The following is a 16,702-nucleotide window of genomic DNA, read 5'->3' on the forward strand; positions in this document are numbered from 1 at the left end:
CAACACGTGATCCTACTTCATTGTCCTCTTAGCACTTCGTCACTATGAATTTCTCGTGTATTTACTTGTTTCCTGCCCGCGCTGGCAGCGAGAAAGCCCGTGAGGAGAGAAACCTTGTGTTTGGTTTCCTTACGCCTATATTGGCTGTTATACAGATTGTAGTGTTTGTTGGGTGAACGAGTGGATGAGACTGCTTCATCGTGTGACATACAACTGACTCTACCTGCCCTCCAGCTTCCGCCCCCACCCCCCACTAGACTGAAACTGTTCACTCGGGTCACCAGTGACCTAATTCCTGTTCTTTTCACAACTGCTGGAGTCGCCTTTTTCAAAAGCAGAGCAGACTTTTAAAACCAGCTCTTCAGCGTGACCCCTGAAGCTGCACCTGCTCGCCAGCCCGTCGTGTTGCATCCCATTCTCACATTACGTTGGCCACACTGGTTTCCTTTCAGAGCCTCGAACACGCAACCTCGTTATACGTGTGGCTGTTCTAAGTGCCGAGAATACGTTTCCTCTGGCGTGTCTCCGATTGCTGTTCTAATTAGTTACTCAGATCTGTGTTTAACTGGTATTAAGACAGTTTCTTCATTCTAAGAAGATGGCACTCTCCCTCATCACTGCCTCCTTAGTGGTGCTTTTCTGTTACTTTACCCTGTTTATTTCATGGCAGCGATCGTGGATCATAGTCGCTTTAGGGAGGTATATTTGATGCTTTTGCAATCTTCGGCATGATTGAATACTCCTTTCTTGTTGAAACCTTCTTGTACGCGCTTGTATTTTCTCTTGTGGTTTTCTTCCAACTTACCGGCCATCCCGTCTTATTCTCTTCTCAAGTTCCCCTTCTGCCACTACTTTAAATTTTGGTCTGTTGCATAGTATCTGTCCCTGGTCCTCTGCTGTTCACACACCGTATATTTCCTCAGGTGACCGTTGTTTTTTAAATTTTTATTGTTTTACATTTATTTATTTTTGAGAGACAGAGAAAGACAGAGCACAAGTGGGGAAGGGGCAGAGAGAGAGAGGGAGACACAGAACGGAAGCAGGCTCCGAGCTGTCGGCACAGAGCCCAACGCGGGGCTCGAACTCACAAACCGCGAGATCATGACCTGAGCCGAAGTCGGACGCTCAACCGACTGAGCCACCCAGGCGCCCCAAGGTGACCTTCCTTACACCCTTGGCTTCAGCCCCCTTACTAGGAAATAACCGCCTGACCATCACAAGCTTTTGCTAAACAAATATTCAGGGGCTCTCTGGGTTAGCTACTGCTTTAGCCACTGGGAACTCAGTCTAGAGGACGCAGCCCCTGCCCTCAGAAGCTTCATGTTTTAGTGGGTGGGACAGAAATGGCCGAGCAGACAAGTAATACGATGTGAGGCGGGCGCAGTGGCCGGAAAGCGGGCTATGAAAGTGCTAGGGAGGCAGGTGGGTGGCGGAAGGGCTGGCGGTCAGAGTCCGTGAGGCCGGGACACCGGAGACCTGGGTAAGGTGCGAGAAGCAGCCGTGAGACGACCTGCACGAGCAGCACCCGGGGCCATCGGGAGAGCGCTGGGAGGCAGCGCGGCAGGTGTGAGCAGTGCCGAGGACGGCAGGGTGGCCCGAGAAGGGGAGCAGAGGGTCAGCGTGGCACAAGGTCGTGATGGGACGCTGGGGGCCGCGGGAGGGATTGGGATTTTAATTGTGCCGAAGCCAGCGGAGGCCGGGCGGGGAGATGCTGCGGGGCCGCACTTGGAGTTGGACAGTCCCTCCAGCCTCACCCACCGCATGGCCTTAAGGGTGAATGGGTGCGGTCGTAGTTAGCCCTTTGTAGTCCGAACCGTTTATGTGCAGTCACACAAGCACCGTGGGGAGACATTCATCCCTGAGACCTCGTGACCTTCTGACAAGTCAGACCTTGTCGGACCTTCTGGGACATCTTATCAAAGAAAGGTTACACGATGTTCCAAGTTCAAGAAGTACAGGGCTTTCGATTCTGATTTTGAAGAATTTTTAATCTGCGGTTCAGGTGTATGGTCATTTCTATTGCAGATTGATTAGCCTCTTGGCTCCCCTGCCTTACTTTTCATCCAGGCCAGGAAAGAGTTGATTGTAATTTCATAGCATTTTTCTGGCCACTTTTATACCATTGTGATTTGCTTGTTTTGTGGCTTCTTGGGGCATCGTTTGTTTGTTTGTTTTGAATCACCAAATTTCAGAGACCAGCAGCAGATCTCATAGGCCATCCCCTAAATATGAGCGTCTTTAGGGTTGATGGGATGGGACAATGAAGCTTAAATACTGCCTTCCTTTCCCCGTCAGATGTATCCTTTGGTACTGAATGGATGTTTCTCTTGCCACTTCAGACTGGAGTCATCCCAAATTTGGTCTTCTTTCTAATCTGGCTTCTTGACAGCCATTGGGTAGTTATCCCGAGCTCTCCTTTTTTCACGATTCTGTTAAAATCTCTCGGATCGCACATGTGTGGTTGGGGGAGGAGGGAGAGGAGCGAGTGTGGGAGCCGCTCCTCCCTGGGGCCGGCTCCTGGTCGGTGCTGGGTGAGTGGAGAGGCGGCAGTGAAGGTCTGTGCTGCTGTCGCCACTCACGGCAGTGGCCACTGGTGCAGTTTTCCACAGATTTCACGCTGACTCTTTACTAACTGCGCGTGGTAATCCTGTGAAGCAGATAGGGTCAACGTTATTTTTGCATGCGTGCTGATGAAGAGTCTGGTGCTCGTCAGCACAAAGATCAGGAAAGGGCTGGTTCTATAAACCAAGGTTGTCTTCTAGTTCATTGCCATTTCCACTAGAATGAAACACTGCCCTAATAATAAAGTGTGGGCTCGAAGTAAAGAGCATGCTTCAAAACACGGCCCCAAACCCAGAGGTCATGTGCCAAGTCAGTCTAGTGAAAAGGATCATCTACAGGATCTAACTGGTGAAGGGATGTCCCACGTCAGTGAGTACAGGAAGGGGAGGAGAAGAAGATCGGAGGGCAACAACCAAATCACCTCTCGTCCAAGCCGTTCTGAGTCACGGTTTGCAAGTCCCCCCTTTTGTGGGCCCTTAGGTTTTAGGTATGTCCAGTTTAATGCTGCTTTAATAGCTAAAACGGTTTCTCTGTGTTCTGTTGAAGGACCATAGTAAGCATTTCGTTGTAATTTGCGACAACTGTCATATTTCACTGATCCTAAGACATCATCAGTTTAAGAAGTGCCATTCTTGTCTGTACCACTAAGAAGAACACACACACACTGCCAATTCGACTGCCAAACTCTTCTTTCTTATCATATAAAATGCATATACAGGGGCGCCTGGGTGGCTCAGTGGGTTGGGCATCCGACTTCGGCTCAGGTCAGGATCTCACGGTTCGTGAGTTCGAGCCCCCACATGGGCTCTCTGCTGTCATCGCGGAGCCCGCTTTGGATCCTCGCTCTCCCCCTCCCCTGCTCGCACTCTCTCTCTCAAAAAATAGAACATTTTTTAATGTGTATAAAGTGTTACTTTTTAACTGCATAGAACAGATACCTCTTTGTCAAATTTTTTAAGTGGTTTGGTGACCGAAACACCAAGGAGCTGCAGTATCCAGTCGTTTCACCAGGAGTCCCAAGTTCACCCGCTGGCGGGTAGTGACTACTGGGCCAGTGTTATCACACCTGTCCCACAGAGACAAGAAGATGCTTTGATTATAAGAAATACATCCCAACTTCAAGAGAGGCACATTTTTTTTCACATTTTAACAACTTAGAATCGATGAAATATGGTAAGATAGTTTTTCTTATTTTTCTCATAGTAACAGTGGTGAAGGAAATATGTATCATCAGCCTCGGGTGATCGCTTAGCAACTGAAGAAAAATGTGGTTCCTGTCTTGGCGGAGCTTGGTTGGGGAAACGGATAAAAACTGCGCCGACCATCAAACAGCTACACGTTGTGACTCTTTATTTTGGAGATGGAGAATGACTAAAGAATGCTTCTTGGAGAAAGCAGTACGTCAGCTTAAGATGTAAAGAGTGAGAAAGAGAGACGAGCATGGAAATAATGAAGGGGAGAGTGTTCCTAGTGGAAAGGAACAGAGGATGTGGCTGTAAAGACGCCAAGAAGGGAAAGAGGTTGGTAGGTTCCAGAAATTCAAAGAATAGTCATGCGCTTGAGCAGAAAGTGCGTGCACAGCTAGTACTTTGATATCTGTAAACTAAAATATGTCCCAGTTTGGGGCAGGAAAAATGCCTTGCCAGGTATGGTCACAGTGTTACGGTTCTTCACGCATATTTAATCTTTTCATTAAATGCCTTCCGAGGCCTGGAATTAGTTTCAAGTAAAATCTTTTCTTTTAAATCTGTAGTCCATAAAAGTACTCAGTGCTGATGAGTTTATAGCCATACACTTGTAGTTGATCCTCATTATGCGTGTATTCCATATTTGTGATTTTTTGCCCACTCACTAAGATGTGCGTGTAACCCCGACTTCAGCACGATGCTTTCACAGTCACTCAGGGACCTACCGAGTGTGGCGAAGAATTTGAGTTGCCCGGCGTGTGCACATTTGCAGCTGAGTTCGAACAGGGTGACACTATGCCTTGCCGTTTCAGCTCCCGGTTGTAAGCAAGTGTCATGTTCAGGGTGTAGTTGGTGCCACGTTCTTCACAGTTTTTACTTTTTCTGGGTGCTTGTGCCGTTTGGAGTGGTCCCCAAGCACGATGCTGAAGCGCCGGAGAGTGTTCCTGAGCGTCAGAGGGCTATGGTGTGCCTTGCGGAAAAAACACGTGTTCGATCAGCCTCCTTCAGGCATGAATTACAGTGCTGCTGGCTCTGAGCTCAGTGGTAGGGAATCCACAATGTACATCAAATGAGATGCCTTTAAGTCATTAAACAGAAACATACGTAAAACGAGCTTCTGTATTGATCTACAGCGAGAAGAGACCCACAGGAGCCTCACCTCGTATTTCCCCTGGGAGCGATGGTTCAGTTTTTGCTAAGTTAGTCTTCACAGGACCTTCATAGAACGTAACCACTGCCAATGACACAAACCCATCGTCCGTGCGTATGTGAACGCGTGATTAACACGTTGCCGTGTCACGGGCCACCCCGAAATTTAGTGGCTTACCGTAGCCAGTGTCTATGAGCTCCCGATGCTGTGAGTTGGTATTTGGGGTTGGCCCAGGCGTGCACTGCTTTTGCTGGATGTGGCTGGGCTTGGTCGTACGTTTGCGATCAGCCGGTCATCGACGGCCTCGCTCAGATGTCTGATGGTTCCGCGTGGGCCCTCGGCCACGCACTTGCCATCCAGCAGGCTAACCTCGGTTCATGCCCGTGGGGGCGGTTGCAGGTGTCCCGTGAGCAGCAGGAGGGCAAGCCCCAGTACACAGGTGGTTTTCAAGAAACCTCGGCCAATGCCACATTTGCCAACTCTGACCCGCTGGCCAAAAGCAAGTTCCGTGACCACCCCAATCAAGTAGGTCCCACCTCTTACTGAGGAGCCCATTAAAAAGGCATCAGTGTAGGGAGGGGCAGAATTTCTCTTCTGTTTTTATGCTCTAACTCATTTATCAGGCCCTTTGCCGGGTTCTTTACGTACTTTGTCTTACTCAGAGGTGCTGGGACTTTCTGTTAATCCTAACCAGCATAAAAGGAAATTGAAGTTCAGAAAGATGAAGGGTCTTCATAGCCGGTAATTGGCAACGGCAGATCACACACGTGTGAATGATTGCCAAGTTTTTATTCTTTCTCTGCGAGCCGCCTTCTGATAGATGAATGGCTAATTTGCCTAATTTGTTTGGTTCTGGGGAGAAAAAAGATAGCAGGGAGATGGGTTTTATCGATAAAGGGAAAAAAACCCTGCCATTGTTTGCCTTGGAAAAGAAAGTGTGTTGTTCTCATATCGTAGTGTGCAGTCTTACTGTTATCCCAAGTTTGAGGAGATCACGGTGGTAGTGATTTGTGAACGTGTGGCCCTGGATTTGCACGAAGGGCTTACACCCTCGTATGGGATCTTAGCTGGAACAGAATTTATTCTGAAAGACTTAAAGGAAGTCGATTAAAATATTAGAGCTATCGACGTTGTCTGGAGAGATCTTGTATTTATTTCTTTTTTAAAAAATCCACAATGTGACCGTGGCTAGGCCCTATTATGCTATTGTGATCGCAGTTGAACCGAGAAGGGTGATTAACGATAGCAATTTATTGTACCTGAGGAGGAGAGAAAATAGGAGATGTTGTCGTTATCATAAATCATATCATAAATAACCAAAAAGAAGCACTCAGAATGCTTGTGTGGCGTCAGCAGCCGGCCCCCTCAGGCCCGTTAGCCCAGGATGTAGCCATAGAAACCCCAAAGTCATATTGTTATCTCCGTCTCGCTGCAGTTATGTGATACAACAGCATTAACATATAGATTAGGCCATTTATAATACTTGGTGTCATTTCAGGTTGGCTTGCTTATATAGCATTTTCGTTTTTTATTGTGCAGAATGTTAGTGAAATAGTGCTTTTTTACAGGTCGGTGTGTGTATAAGTATTTATAACGCATCGTCTTTGCTCTGCTATTAATTTATTGTGTTATTGATTGGTTGTACTATATGAATTGTCACTGCCTAATTGTCTTGTCTTTGCTAGTAATTTCCGTTTTTTTTAAGTCAATAGGTTTATTTAAAAAAATACCTACCCACTTACACACATCGAGTTGTGTTTCAAGGGTCTAATTTCCGTTACGTTATAGACAGGACAATGTAAAAAATACTGTATGAGGGGATGTAGACGGGATTTAAAAAAAAATTTTTGTAGCCTCATTTGGAGCTAAAAATAAAATGTTGGTCTGGATAGTTTTTATACCCCCACTCGTCCCGTCTGTTCCAGGCATCCGGTGTCTGCCCATCGGTTTTCAACTGCTGGTGGTCAGAACGCCAAGCACTGGTGCGTACGGTCCGTGAAATATCGAGGGACACAAATAGCTCTGTCCTGCCCTTGAGACCATCCCGCCGTGTATAGTCATCTGCGTGTAGAGATGGCCCCAGTAAAAAGATCTTCAGCTCCGAGAAGTAAGAGGTCAGACGTCAAGACTTAGGTGTTGCACGCGAGCATATTTTCTTCTGCGAGAGTCCGTGGGCTGTGCTAGGTGGAATCATGGCTCCGGTAACAGATGCCAGATGGGTTCCGTCCACATCAGTCCAGATCGCCTTCCGTGCTCGTATCCCTGGATGTGGGCTGTGTACGTACCTGGCACCGATCCCTGCCACAGCAGTTGAACCGATGGCCACAAAGTGTGGTTGATCCTTAAGGACAGGAAATCATGTCCTATTTGACTCTCTGTTCCTGAGATCTGACACAGTGCTTGCCACAGGGGAATTCAGAAGACACTCAGTAGATGAGCGAGGGAGTGAATGAGTGAATGAATGAATGAGGACTGAATGAATGAGTGATAGCGATAGTGAGTCGCTTCAAGGAACGTTACGGTAAATACACCTTGTATCCAGATGGACAGAAAGGTATTTTTCGAAAAAATGTGCATCTTAAGCAAACCCTTTCATATTTGTTAATAAAAAAGGAAATTATTACAAAAGCAGCAGGATGCGTAAGCTAATAAGAAAATAGGAAAGTTTGTGTCGTAATTGCTAGAAATTTCTGCATCTATATTTCTAAAAAGAATCACAAGAAATCTGGTTTTAAATACATTTAATTTTTGGTGAAATATACGCAGACAGAATTTCATTGGCCCCATGTCGAAGGTTGAGAAAGGCAAGTATAGTTTCTGCCCGTTTTGAGGTTGTGCCACTAAATGTTAAAGTTGCGTGCATCTGTGTAGTGAATGAGATAAAAAGCTTCTCAATGCCATATGAAAACAATTTCCTTTTTTTCCCCTACTTTCCATGAGCTTTTTAGATTATAGGGTTTCTTTAAAGGCATTTATTATTCTAGTTAAAACGATATTTTGTTCTAAGTCAATATTTATAGTAGTTTAGGATTAACCCATTAAAACCCCTTTGGGTGTGTTCAGGCCTTATTTAAGCCTTGTTTTATGTTTTGTTCGAGAAGTTTGGTAAAGAAGCATGTTTTTCTCATTACTCCTCTGGGAAATGTAGCGAGTGTGGCTTCTTTGTGTCATTAACGGAGGAAAATTGGGGTGCAGTCTGTAGTATCTCCTTCACTCACATCTACATCTGTGAAATTTTAAAAAGATGGACATTAACAGGGACCCGTCTTCTCTCTGATACGTAAGTAGGAGAGAACTTGACAGTTCTTCTGCAGTCAGTCACACACTGAAGGAAAACGTTAATTTGGTGAAACTGGGTGAAGGGGATTCATGAGTTCTTTGTAATGTTCTTAAAACTTTTCTGTAAGTGTGAAATTATTTCAAATTAAAAACTTAAAGGGGTACGTGGGTGGCTCAGTCGGCTGAGCATTTGACTCTCGATTTCGGCTCAGGTCATGATCTCATGGTTCATGAGACAGAGCCCTGCATTGGGCTCTGTGCTAAGCGTGGAGCCTGCTTGAGATTCTCATTCATTCATTCTCTCTCTCTCTCTCTCTCTCTCTCTCTCTCTCTCTGTCTCTCTTTCTGTGTCTCTCTCTCTCCCTCCCTGCCTTCCTCTCTCCCTTCCTCTGCTCCTCTCCCCTGCTCATGCATTTTCTCTAAGATAAAATGTTTTAAGAAGTTTAAAAATAATTTTGCAATCAAATGTTGGCTTGGAATCGTTGGCTGTTTAAATGAGAAGACTCTGAGATCCCTGAGAGACCTCCACCTCCCTCTTTTTCTGTTATGAGATAGTCTGCTACCAGTTAAGTATCTCTCTTAAGTTGCGTTTCTGACAGTGGTGATAAATTTGTGCCGAGTCATTCACATTATTTCCCATCATTTCCCCTTTTTTGACACATGCGAAAGCATTCTGCATACGCAAAGCCTCTGACCGAATGAAAAGTTACTTTTTAATGTGGCGGGTTTTTCCTTAGATTGGATTACAGCATTTATGTTTTAGTGAATTTACGTGAAGAATAAGGTTGTTGATGGTGGACATGAACTTTTACCAGAAACTTGACATTTTTTTTAAAATAAAGCTTCCCTCCCATACTGGTTTTAAGTATGGTTCTTCATATGTCTTTTTTTCTTATTGTCAGTATCTTTTTTTTCCTCTCCTAGAAGTGTAGAAGTTATCTCATAATTGATGGTATTCTTTGAAGAATGACAGTACTAATGATCAGTTGTCACAGGTATCATCATTTTGAATAAATTTTCACACAAAGGATAATCAAATCAAAAGTCTTACCGCTGTTAACATTAGCCAGATTTTAACACAAGCAGAATTGAAAATACCAGTTTTGTAAATAATTCCTTATCATACCTTTAGCAGCATGAACATGAATACTTATCCAGAGCTGGCTTCCCTTAGTAAAATATCCGTTATCCTGAAAAAGTGTCCCCAACAGCTCTGGGCTGCTTTCATGGCAGGATAGAGTTATTAGGGCAGATGGCGGAGTGATACCCACTTGACCTGTAGATGCCAACTGTGGACTTGTGCTGTTATACGGTTTTCGAGAGATTAGAGTGAGGCGACTTGGGTTTGTTTTGTTTTTGTTTTGTTTTGTTTTAATCTTCTCGTAAAAGGATTGCAGGGTTAACCTTACAACGTACATCTCTGTTATTGGCCAGCATTATTATTTAGTAGTTTGAAAATTGAACTCTAATTAGTTGTTCTAGCTAAAAAATAAAGAAATAAAAAAAGCCAAAACTTTCGTCTGGAGGACCTATAACTATTTTTCTATTAGTCCAGGAGTTCCCGTGCTGGGAACTGCTTTCATTAGAGTACTCCCTCTGCCCTCCCAGTGTGTCCTCCTAAGGCCTTCTCTGGGGGACTCGCCCTCCCAGAGCTGATCCAGATCCGGATTCAGCTCCAGAATCAGAAGAACAAGGCCTACTTCGACATATTCCACGGGCCCATTGTGCCGCCCGGGCTCAACCTTCCTCTCTCTGCTTTGGCATCGTTGGGATTTATGAACCTCTCTCAGGTACGAGGAGGTTCTTTGCAATTTAGAAATAGAACAGTAGTAAGTACCCTGAAATTTTTTATTCCTTCACTTGGAGAATATCCTAAAGCTGTCCTCCTTCTAATTTTTTCATATGTTTGCCTGTTAGCAGTTAGTGGATTTGAAGTCTCTCTTGTCATTTTGATAAAGATAGGGTTGGAAGGGGCTGTTCAAATCTTCTGAATAGTGTAAATCTAGGACAGGAGTCTGAAAACTTTTCTGCAAAGGGCCAGATAGTAAATATTCTAGACTTTCTTTGTTGCTTGTAGAACCAGAATACAGTAGAGCCCAAAGTGGGGGACGGGGTGGGGGACGGTCACTTCTAGTTGCTAAGAAAAAGTGTCACGGAAGAGGGAGCATTTGATCGGAGGCTGAGAAGAGATAGTCACCGGGACACCTGGGTGGCTCAGTCGGTTAAGCGTCCGACTTCAGTTCAGGTCATGATCTTGCAGTTGGTGAGTTCGAGCCCCGCGTCGGGCTCTGTGCTGACAGCTGGGAGTCTGGAGCCTGCTTCGGATCCTGTGTCTCCCTCTCTCTCTGCCCCTCTCCCGCTTGCTCTCATTCTTTCTCACTCTCAAAAATAAACAGACGTGAAAAAAAGAAGAAGAGATAGTCACCAAATGTCAGGGGGCAGAGCATTTCCGGCGAAGGGAGCTGCATGCACAGAGCTGCGAAAGTGACACACGGCAGTGTGTCCTCAAGCAACAGATCAGTCCACGCGGCTGGGCTGGCAGAGTGCCCAGGACGGGGTCAGATGAGGGAGCGCCATATAGGTTGTGCCAGGGAAATGGGGTTGATTTTACATTTTAGCATACTGGTTTTCACCTTGCTGTAGCCTCACAACAAAAGCTTTTGTGGCAGCTCAGCGTGTAAGATACAGAACCGTACGGGTAACCATTCCATTTCATAGAGAATAGGGGACCCGGCCCATACTGTGTGGTGCTTCAAGAGGGGTTCCGCAGAACCCTCCAGGCTCCAAGGAGCTCCTTTTGCAAAGTAGGGACCGATGAAAGGTCCTTAAGACAGGAAGTCATCCGGGGTGCCTGGCCGGCCCAGTCGGTGGAGCGGGCGACTCTTCGTCTCAGGGTGGTGAGTTCGAACCCCACGTTGGATATGGAGATTACTTTTTTAAAAAAAGCTTTAAAAAGAAATGCAGGAGGGCACCCGGGTGGCTCAGTCAGTTGAGCATCCTTCAGCTCAAGTCACGATCTCACAGTTTGTGGGTTCGAGCCCTGCGTCGGGCTCTGTGCTGACAGCTCAGAGCCTGGAGCCCGCTCCCGGATTCTGTGTCTCCCTCTCTCTCTGCCCCTCCCCGGCTCATGTGCTGTCTCACTCTCTGTCTCAAGTATAAATAAACATTAAAAAAAAAAATGCAGGAAGTCATATACTCGGATTTGTGGCCTCGGTAAGGCAATGTGAAAGACGGGACTGGAGCCGGAGGCGTAGAGACTAGTGAGGAGTACAGACAAGAGGCGCCGGGGATCTGAACTAACGAACTAACCACAGTAGCCGCGGGGAAAGCACATTAAAGGAAATGCAGTAGGAAATTGTGTCCGCAGTGTGGAAATGGAGACAAAGGAAAGAAGTGGTCTGGAATGACGTTTCTGACTCAGGTACCTGGACGGATGATAGTGTCATTCTCAAGGACTGCTAACAGTAGTTATGTCTCAAATTTGTCTTGTGTTAGACATCATTAACTGTCCACCCGACTCTGTGTCTAGGGACTGCGCTAACTAATAATCCTCTTTCTTCTTTCTTTCTTTCTTTCTTTCTTTCTTTCTTTCTTTCTTTCTTTTTTTCTTTCTTTCTTTCCGTTAACGACTGCGCTGCTCACTCACCGGGGCTCAGAGCCTTGAAATGGTGTTTGACTCCTTCGTCCACCCTTTGACCCCATCATTTATTAGATTCCGTTCATTCTGTATTCAAAATGTCCTCTACCTCCATTGCTTCCTCTTGTTACCACTCTCCTGTTCGGACCCTGTCGTCGCTTACCTACATCATTTCAGCAACTTCTGACTCGTCACGTCTCCATTATAGTGGTCCCTCCCATCCATCGTATATGGTCCTGCTAGAATCATTTGTTCACATACACCCTGAGATTTTTCTTCCTTGTCTAAACATCTTCCCTGGGTCCGAACGGCCAGCAGAGGAAAGATGGTTTAGTTTTTCTGGAATTCAAAGCTGCTCGGATCTGGAGGCAACCTTAGTGGGCCCACTTTGCGCCGCTGTCCACTTGCACCGTGCTTGCCCGGCGGATTACCCCCCTGGCGTTTCCACCTCCGCCTCCTTGTCGTCTGTTCCTCCCCCCTGTGCTCACCCTTCCTGGTCCCTGGAAATCCAAAGCACTGCCTGATTCGTGAAGTCTTCCGTAGGTCTTTAGCGTTGCAGTAATCTGTTTGTTTGACCCGTGGTCACTCTTTGTCCGTCTTCTGGTGCTGGTCACTTTCCCTGTGCTATGCACATACGTTGCATCCCCTGCTGAACCGTGACATGCTCAGCTGGTACGTGTAGAAAGAAATAACGTGATCTTAAAGCAACTCGGTCAAGTAGGCAGGTCAAGTGCCATTAGTCCCTTTTGAAGGGTCAGGAAATAGGCTGAGGGGGTCAAGAGATTTCCCAAGGCCTGTTGCCCCGTAGTGCCGGAATGCTAGTGGAAACGGCGTCTTGCTAATGGCAAAGCCGGGATATATGCCATTTGCACCACACTCTCTCTCAAAGTGCTGACATCAGCAAGCAAAGCAGAAGACATGAACCGTGGGTGAATCATATCCAGGTTGGAGACTTGCGTCTTCTAAACTCCAAGAATTAGCATTTGTTATAGGAGTCCTAAAAGTAGGTACGCCTTTTTGTCATTTCTGAGGATAGGAGTCTTACAATAATCCATCTCTGGATCTTTAGAGATAATGTATGTGTTTTGGGGGGGGGGGGAGGGGGGGGGCGGGCGCACATGCACGAGCTTACACAAGAGGGAGAAAGACGGTGTTCGGTGAGGCCAGGAAAAGAGTTGCGGAAGCAGGAGACCGACAGTCTGTATATCTGCTGTCACCGGCCGGCACTCTTCAAAGAATGATGGCATGCAAGTCTGGAAGATCCTTGAGGATCTACCGCTTTGCTCTCTAAACGCCGTCCATAAGCTCCTTTCTTTCCTAGAAATCACGTTTGAAGCGTTGTTCTCATGTGCTAGAATCTTTAAAATATTCCAGTAACACCTCTTTTCTTTTCCCTTGCCAGAGGAGGAAGAGCAGGTGCCCACGGATGGGGGTACGTCAGCAGAAGCCATGCAGGTTCCCCTGGAAGAAGACGATGAATTGGAGGAGGAGGAAATTATTAATGATGAGAATTTCTTGGGTAAGAGACCGTTGGATAGTCCGGAAGCTGAGGAAATGCCTGCCGTCAAGCGACCGCGGCTGTTAAGCACTAAAGGGGACACCCTGGATGTCGTATTACTGGAAGCCCGAGAACCCCTCAGCTCAATCAATACCCAAAAGATCCCACCAATGCTCTCTCCGGTCCACGTGCAGGACAATACAGACCTAGTCCCTCCGTCACCAGAGCCACCGATGTTGGCTCCGGTCGCAAAATCGCAAATGCCAATCACAAAACCATTAGAAGCCAAATCGTTTACACCTAAAGCAAAGACTAAAACCAGTTCTCCAGGACAGAAGACTAAGTCACCTAAAACTGCGCAGTCACCAGCAATGGTCGGAAGTCCTATTCGGTCACCAAAAACCGTATCCAAAGAGAAGAAGTCTCCTGGGCGCTCTAAGAGCCCCAAAAGCCCCAAGAGTCCCAAGGTTATGACTCATATTCCCCAAGCACCTGTCAGACCCGAAACACCAAACAGGACTCCTTCCGCTACGATAAGTGAAAAACTTAGTAAAGAAACCCTTCAGGTAAAACAAATACAGACGCCCCCGGATGCTGGCAAACTCAACAGTGAGAATCAGCCGAAGAAGGCGGTCGTGACGGACCGAACGATCGACGACTCGATCAATGCCGTGATTGCACGGGCTTGCGCCGAGCGAGAGCCAGACCCTTTCGAGTTTTCTTCGGGATCCGAATCCGAAGGAGACATTTTTACCAGCCCTAAGAGAATTTCAGGTGCGGAATGTACTACTCCAAAAGCTTCCACCTCCTCCAACAGTGTCCCTAAGGCAGGATCCACCCCTCTGCCCCTCTCGGGTGGGGCCTCCAGTTCCGACAACTCGTGGACCATGGATGCGTCGATCGATGAGGTGGTGCGGAAAGCAAAACTGGGAGCACCTGCAAATCTGCCTCCCGGCTTTCCCTACATCTCCTCTCCTTCGGTCTCCCCTCCCACCCCGGAACCTCTGCACAAGGTGTACGAGGAGAAAGCCAAACTGCCCTCCTCCGTGGAGGTCAAGAGGAAGTTGAAAAAGGAACTGAAGACCAAAATGAAAAAGAAAGAGAAGCAGAGAGATAAGGAGAGGGAAAGAGACAAAAGCAAGGAAAAAAGTAAAGAGAAGGATAAAGTGAAAGAGAAAGAGAAGGAGAAGGAGAGCAGCAAGGAAGCCAGGTACCCGTGGAAGGAATTTCTTAAAGATGAAGAGCCGGATCCCTATAAGTTTAAAATAAAAGAATTTGAGGAAGTCGATGCAAAAGTGAGATTGAAAGATGGGATGGTACGGAAGGAGCGAGAGAAGCATAAAGATAAGAAGAAAGATAGAGACAAAGGCAGGAGGGACAAAGATAAGAGAGACCGGGAAAAGGTTAAAGACAAGGGGCGGGAGGAGAGGCTGAGAACACCTGCGGCCCCCCTCGTGGTGCCCCCGAAGGACGCGGCCCTGCCCGTGTTCAGCCCCGCGGCGGCCGCCAGGGTCCCGGCCGGGCTGCCCGCCTTGTCCTCCATGCTTCCTGAGAAACTGCTGGAGGAAAAAGAGAAGCCTAAGGAGAAAGAGAGGAAAAAGGACAAAAAGGAGAAGAAGAAAAAGAAAGAGAAAGAGAAGGAGAAGGAGAAGAAAGAGAAGGAAAGGGAGAGAGAGAAGCGGGAGAGAGAGAAGAGAGAAAAAGAGAAGGAGAAACACAAGCATGAAAAAGTAAGCACTTTTCCATTTCTGGCACTGTCTGAACACCGTCCTGTGGCAAAACTCAGGTAAAAAAAGCCAGCAGTTAGAGCTGCGTCTCAGAGGCAGATGGCCCGTAAGTTAGCCGGGAGGAGATTCGTAACGTGGTTATGGAATTGAATCGAATTTTAATTCTAAGACCCACAAACTTGTAATCAAGCCCCCTCCGTGCTGAAACATGTTAACAAATTCATAGCCTAGGAGGAACCTATAATCGCAGACTATAACCCCTCTGTTCATTAAGCATGGTAACGAATCCCTGCCAGTTAAAAAAAAAAAAAAAATCTGTAAATAGTATTTCTGTAATCATCAGGTGTACTGCATACTATTTTGTGCCCAAATATTCGCTACCCCGCCCCCCAGAAAAGACAGCCTCCATCTCCTAAGAGCACGCACCCTGTGGCACTATTTTAAGGGGACAGCCAGGCCCGTGGAGCCCCTCGGTAAGGACTCCTGTTTCCTTTCCGTGGGCCGTGGTTGCAGAGTGTTTAAGGTTAGGACCTTTCACTGCTTTCTGCGGCATCTCTTATCCTTCTCTTTTCTGCTTTAATAAGATTAGGACATGTTTCTGAGAACCTGGGCTGATCAGGCAGCCTGGTTGGTGGGCAGAATATAATCCCAGATAGTTTACGATGTGAGTAAATCAGGCTTCCGTAGAGGACAGCCCAAGAGGACGATACATATCCCGCGGTTTTGTAGAAACTGGGGCCTCAAGCCTTTGGGCCCAGAATGTGACCTCTGCTCTCTATGGTCTGGTTCCTCAGCTCATGGTCCCTGGATTACAGTGCTTGACTGGATGGTTGGAAAGTGTCTTTTAAACTTTCTTAAAAAGCGTCTCGGGGTTCGTGGTGGCATCCCCACAGATTCCCAGAGATCCTTCCCCTGCCTTCTAGAAACAGTCCTCTCGGAGGCTGGCCAGAAAATTATACCCAGTCATTTTTTCCAATAATAAGATAAGATGTATTCGACATCCGGCAGATCTATTACCTACCAGTATTTCTGCAATTTTTTAAAATCTCAAACTTACCTAGAAAAATTAGTTCAGCTGACAGGCTGTAATGGCAGCTCTCACATTTTTCTGCCTGCCTTTGTTCTTTTTCTGTACCCCTTGGCTATGCTTAAAATGTAAAGAAGTAGAACGGAAATGCCGATACTCGTAACTGAACATCAGCGAGTCAACCAGACACAGAGCTCCAGCTCCCGTTTCCGTTTTAACAGTCATCTTATCATCATGTGGTTCGTGTGCAGCTCCTGGAACTGCCTCGAACCGTGTTGTCTCCTCCTGACACACCTGTGGCTGAGGTCCGGCAGGTATATTGCCATCACCCTCTGTGCACGAGAAACTGGGTCTGAGGAGACTGGCTTGTCCAAGATCAAGGTCACACAACCAGCAAAAGCCAGGTCATCTGCACCAAGATCCTCTTCACGGTTTCGAAATGTTTACTGCTGAGGCTCTGTCGCCCGGCGGGAGGCGGTCACTCGGCCACCCGGGGGCAGCTCAGAGCGAGCCCTCAGCGGGGCACAGAGGGTTCCGTTCCTCTCAGTCCCGCCTTAACTCTGGAAAGTCAGTGGAGTTGTTTCAGCCACCACTGAGAATTTGAGTGAAGCCCGTCGGATTAGATCTGTAGCGGC

General features: G+C 46.9%; 1 protein-coding gene across 1 annotated transcript in view; it reads left to right on the top strand.

The window, feature by feature from the left end:
* TAF3 (TATA-box binding protein associated factor 3) overlaps positions 1–16,702 on the top strand; it is a 180,623-nt gene that overhangs the window by 120,028 nt on the left and 43,893 nt on the right. Inside the window, exon 3 of the mRNA XM_042991002.1 lies at positions 13,218–15,043. Coding sequence (XP_042846936.1) covers positions 13,218–15,043 — 1,826 coding nt within the window. The remainder of the gene's footprint in view (positions 1–13,217; positions 15,044–16,702) is intronic.

The sequence above is a fragment of the Panthera tigris genome, chromosome B4, assembly GCF_018350195.1.
Source record: "Panthera tigris isolate Pti1 chromosome B4, P.tigris_Pti1_mat1.1, whole genome shotgun sequence".
In the NCBI taxonomy this organism is placed as follows: domain Eukaryota; kingdom Metazoa; phylum Chordata; class Mammalia; order Carnivora; family Felidae; genus Panthera; species Panthera tigris.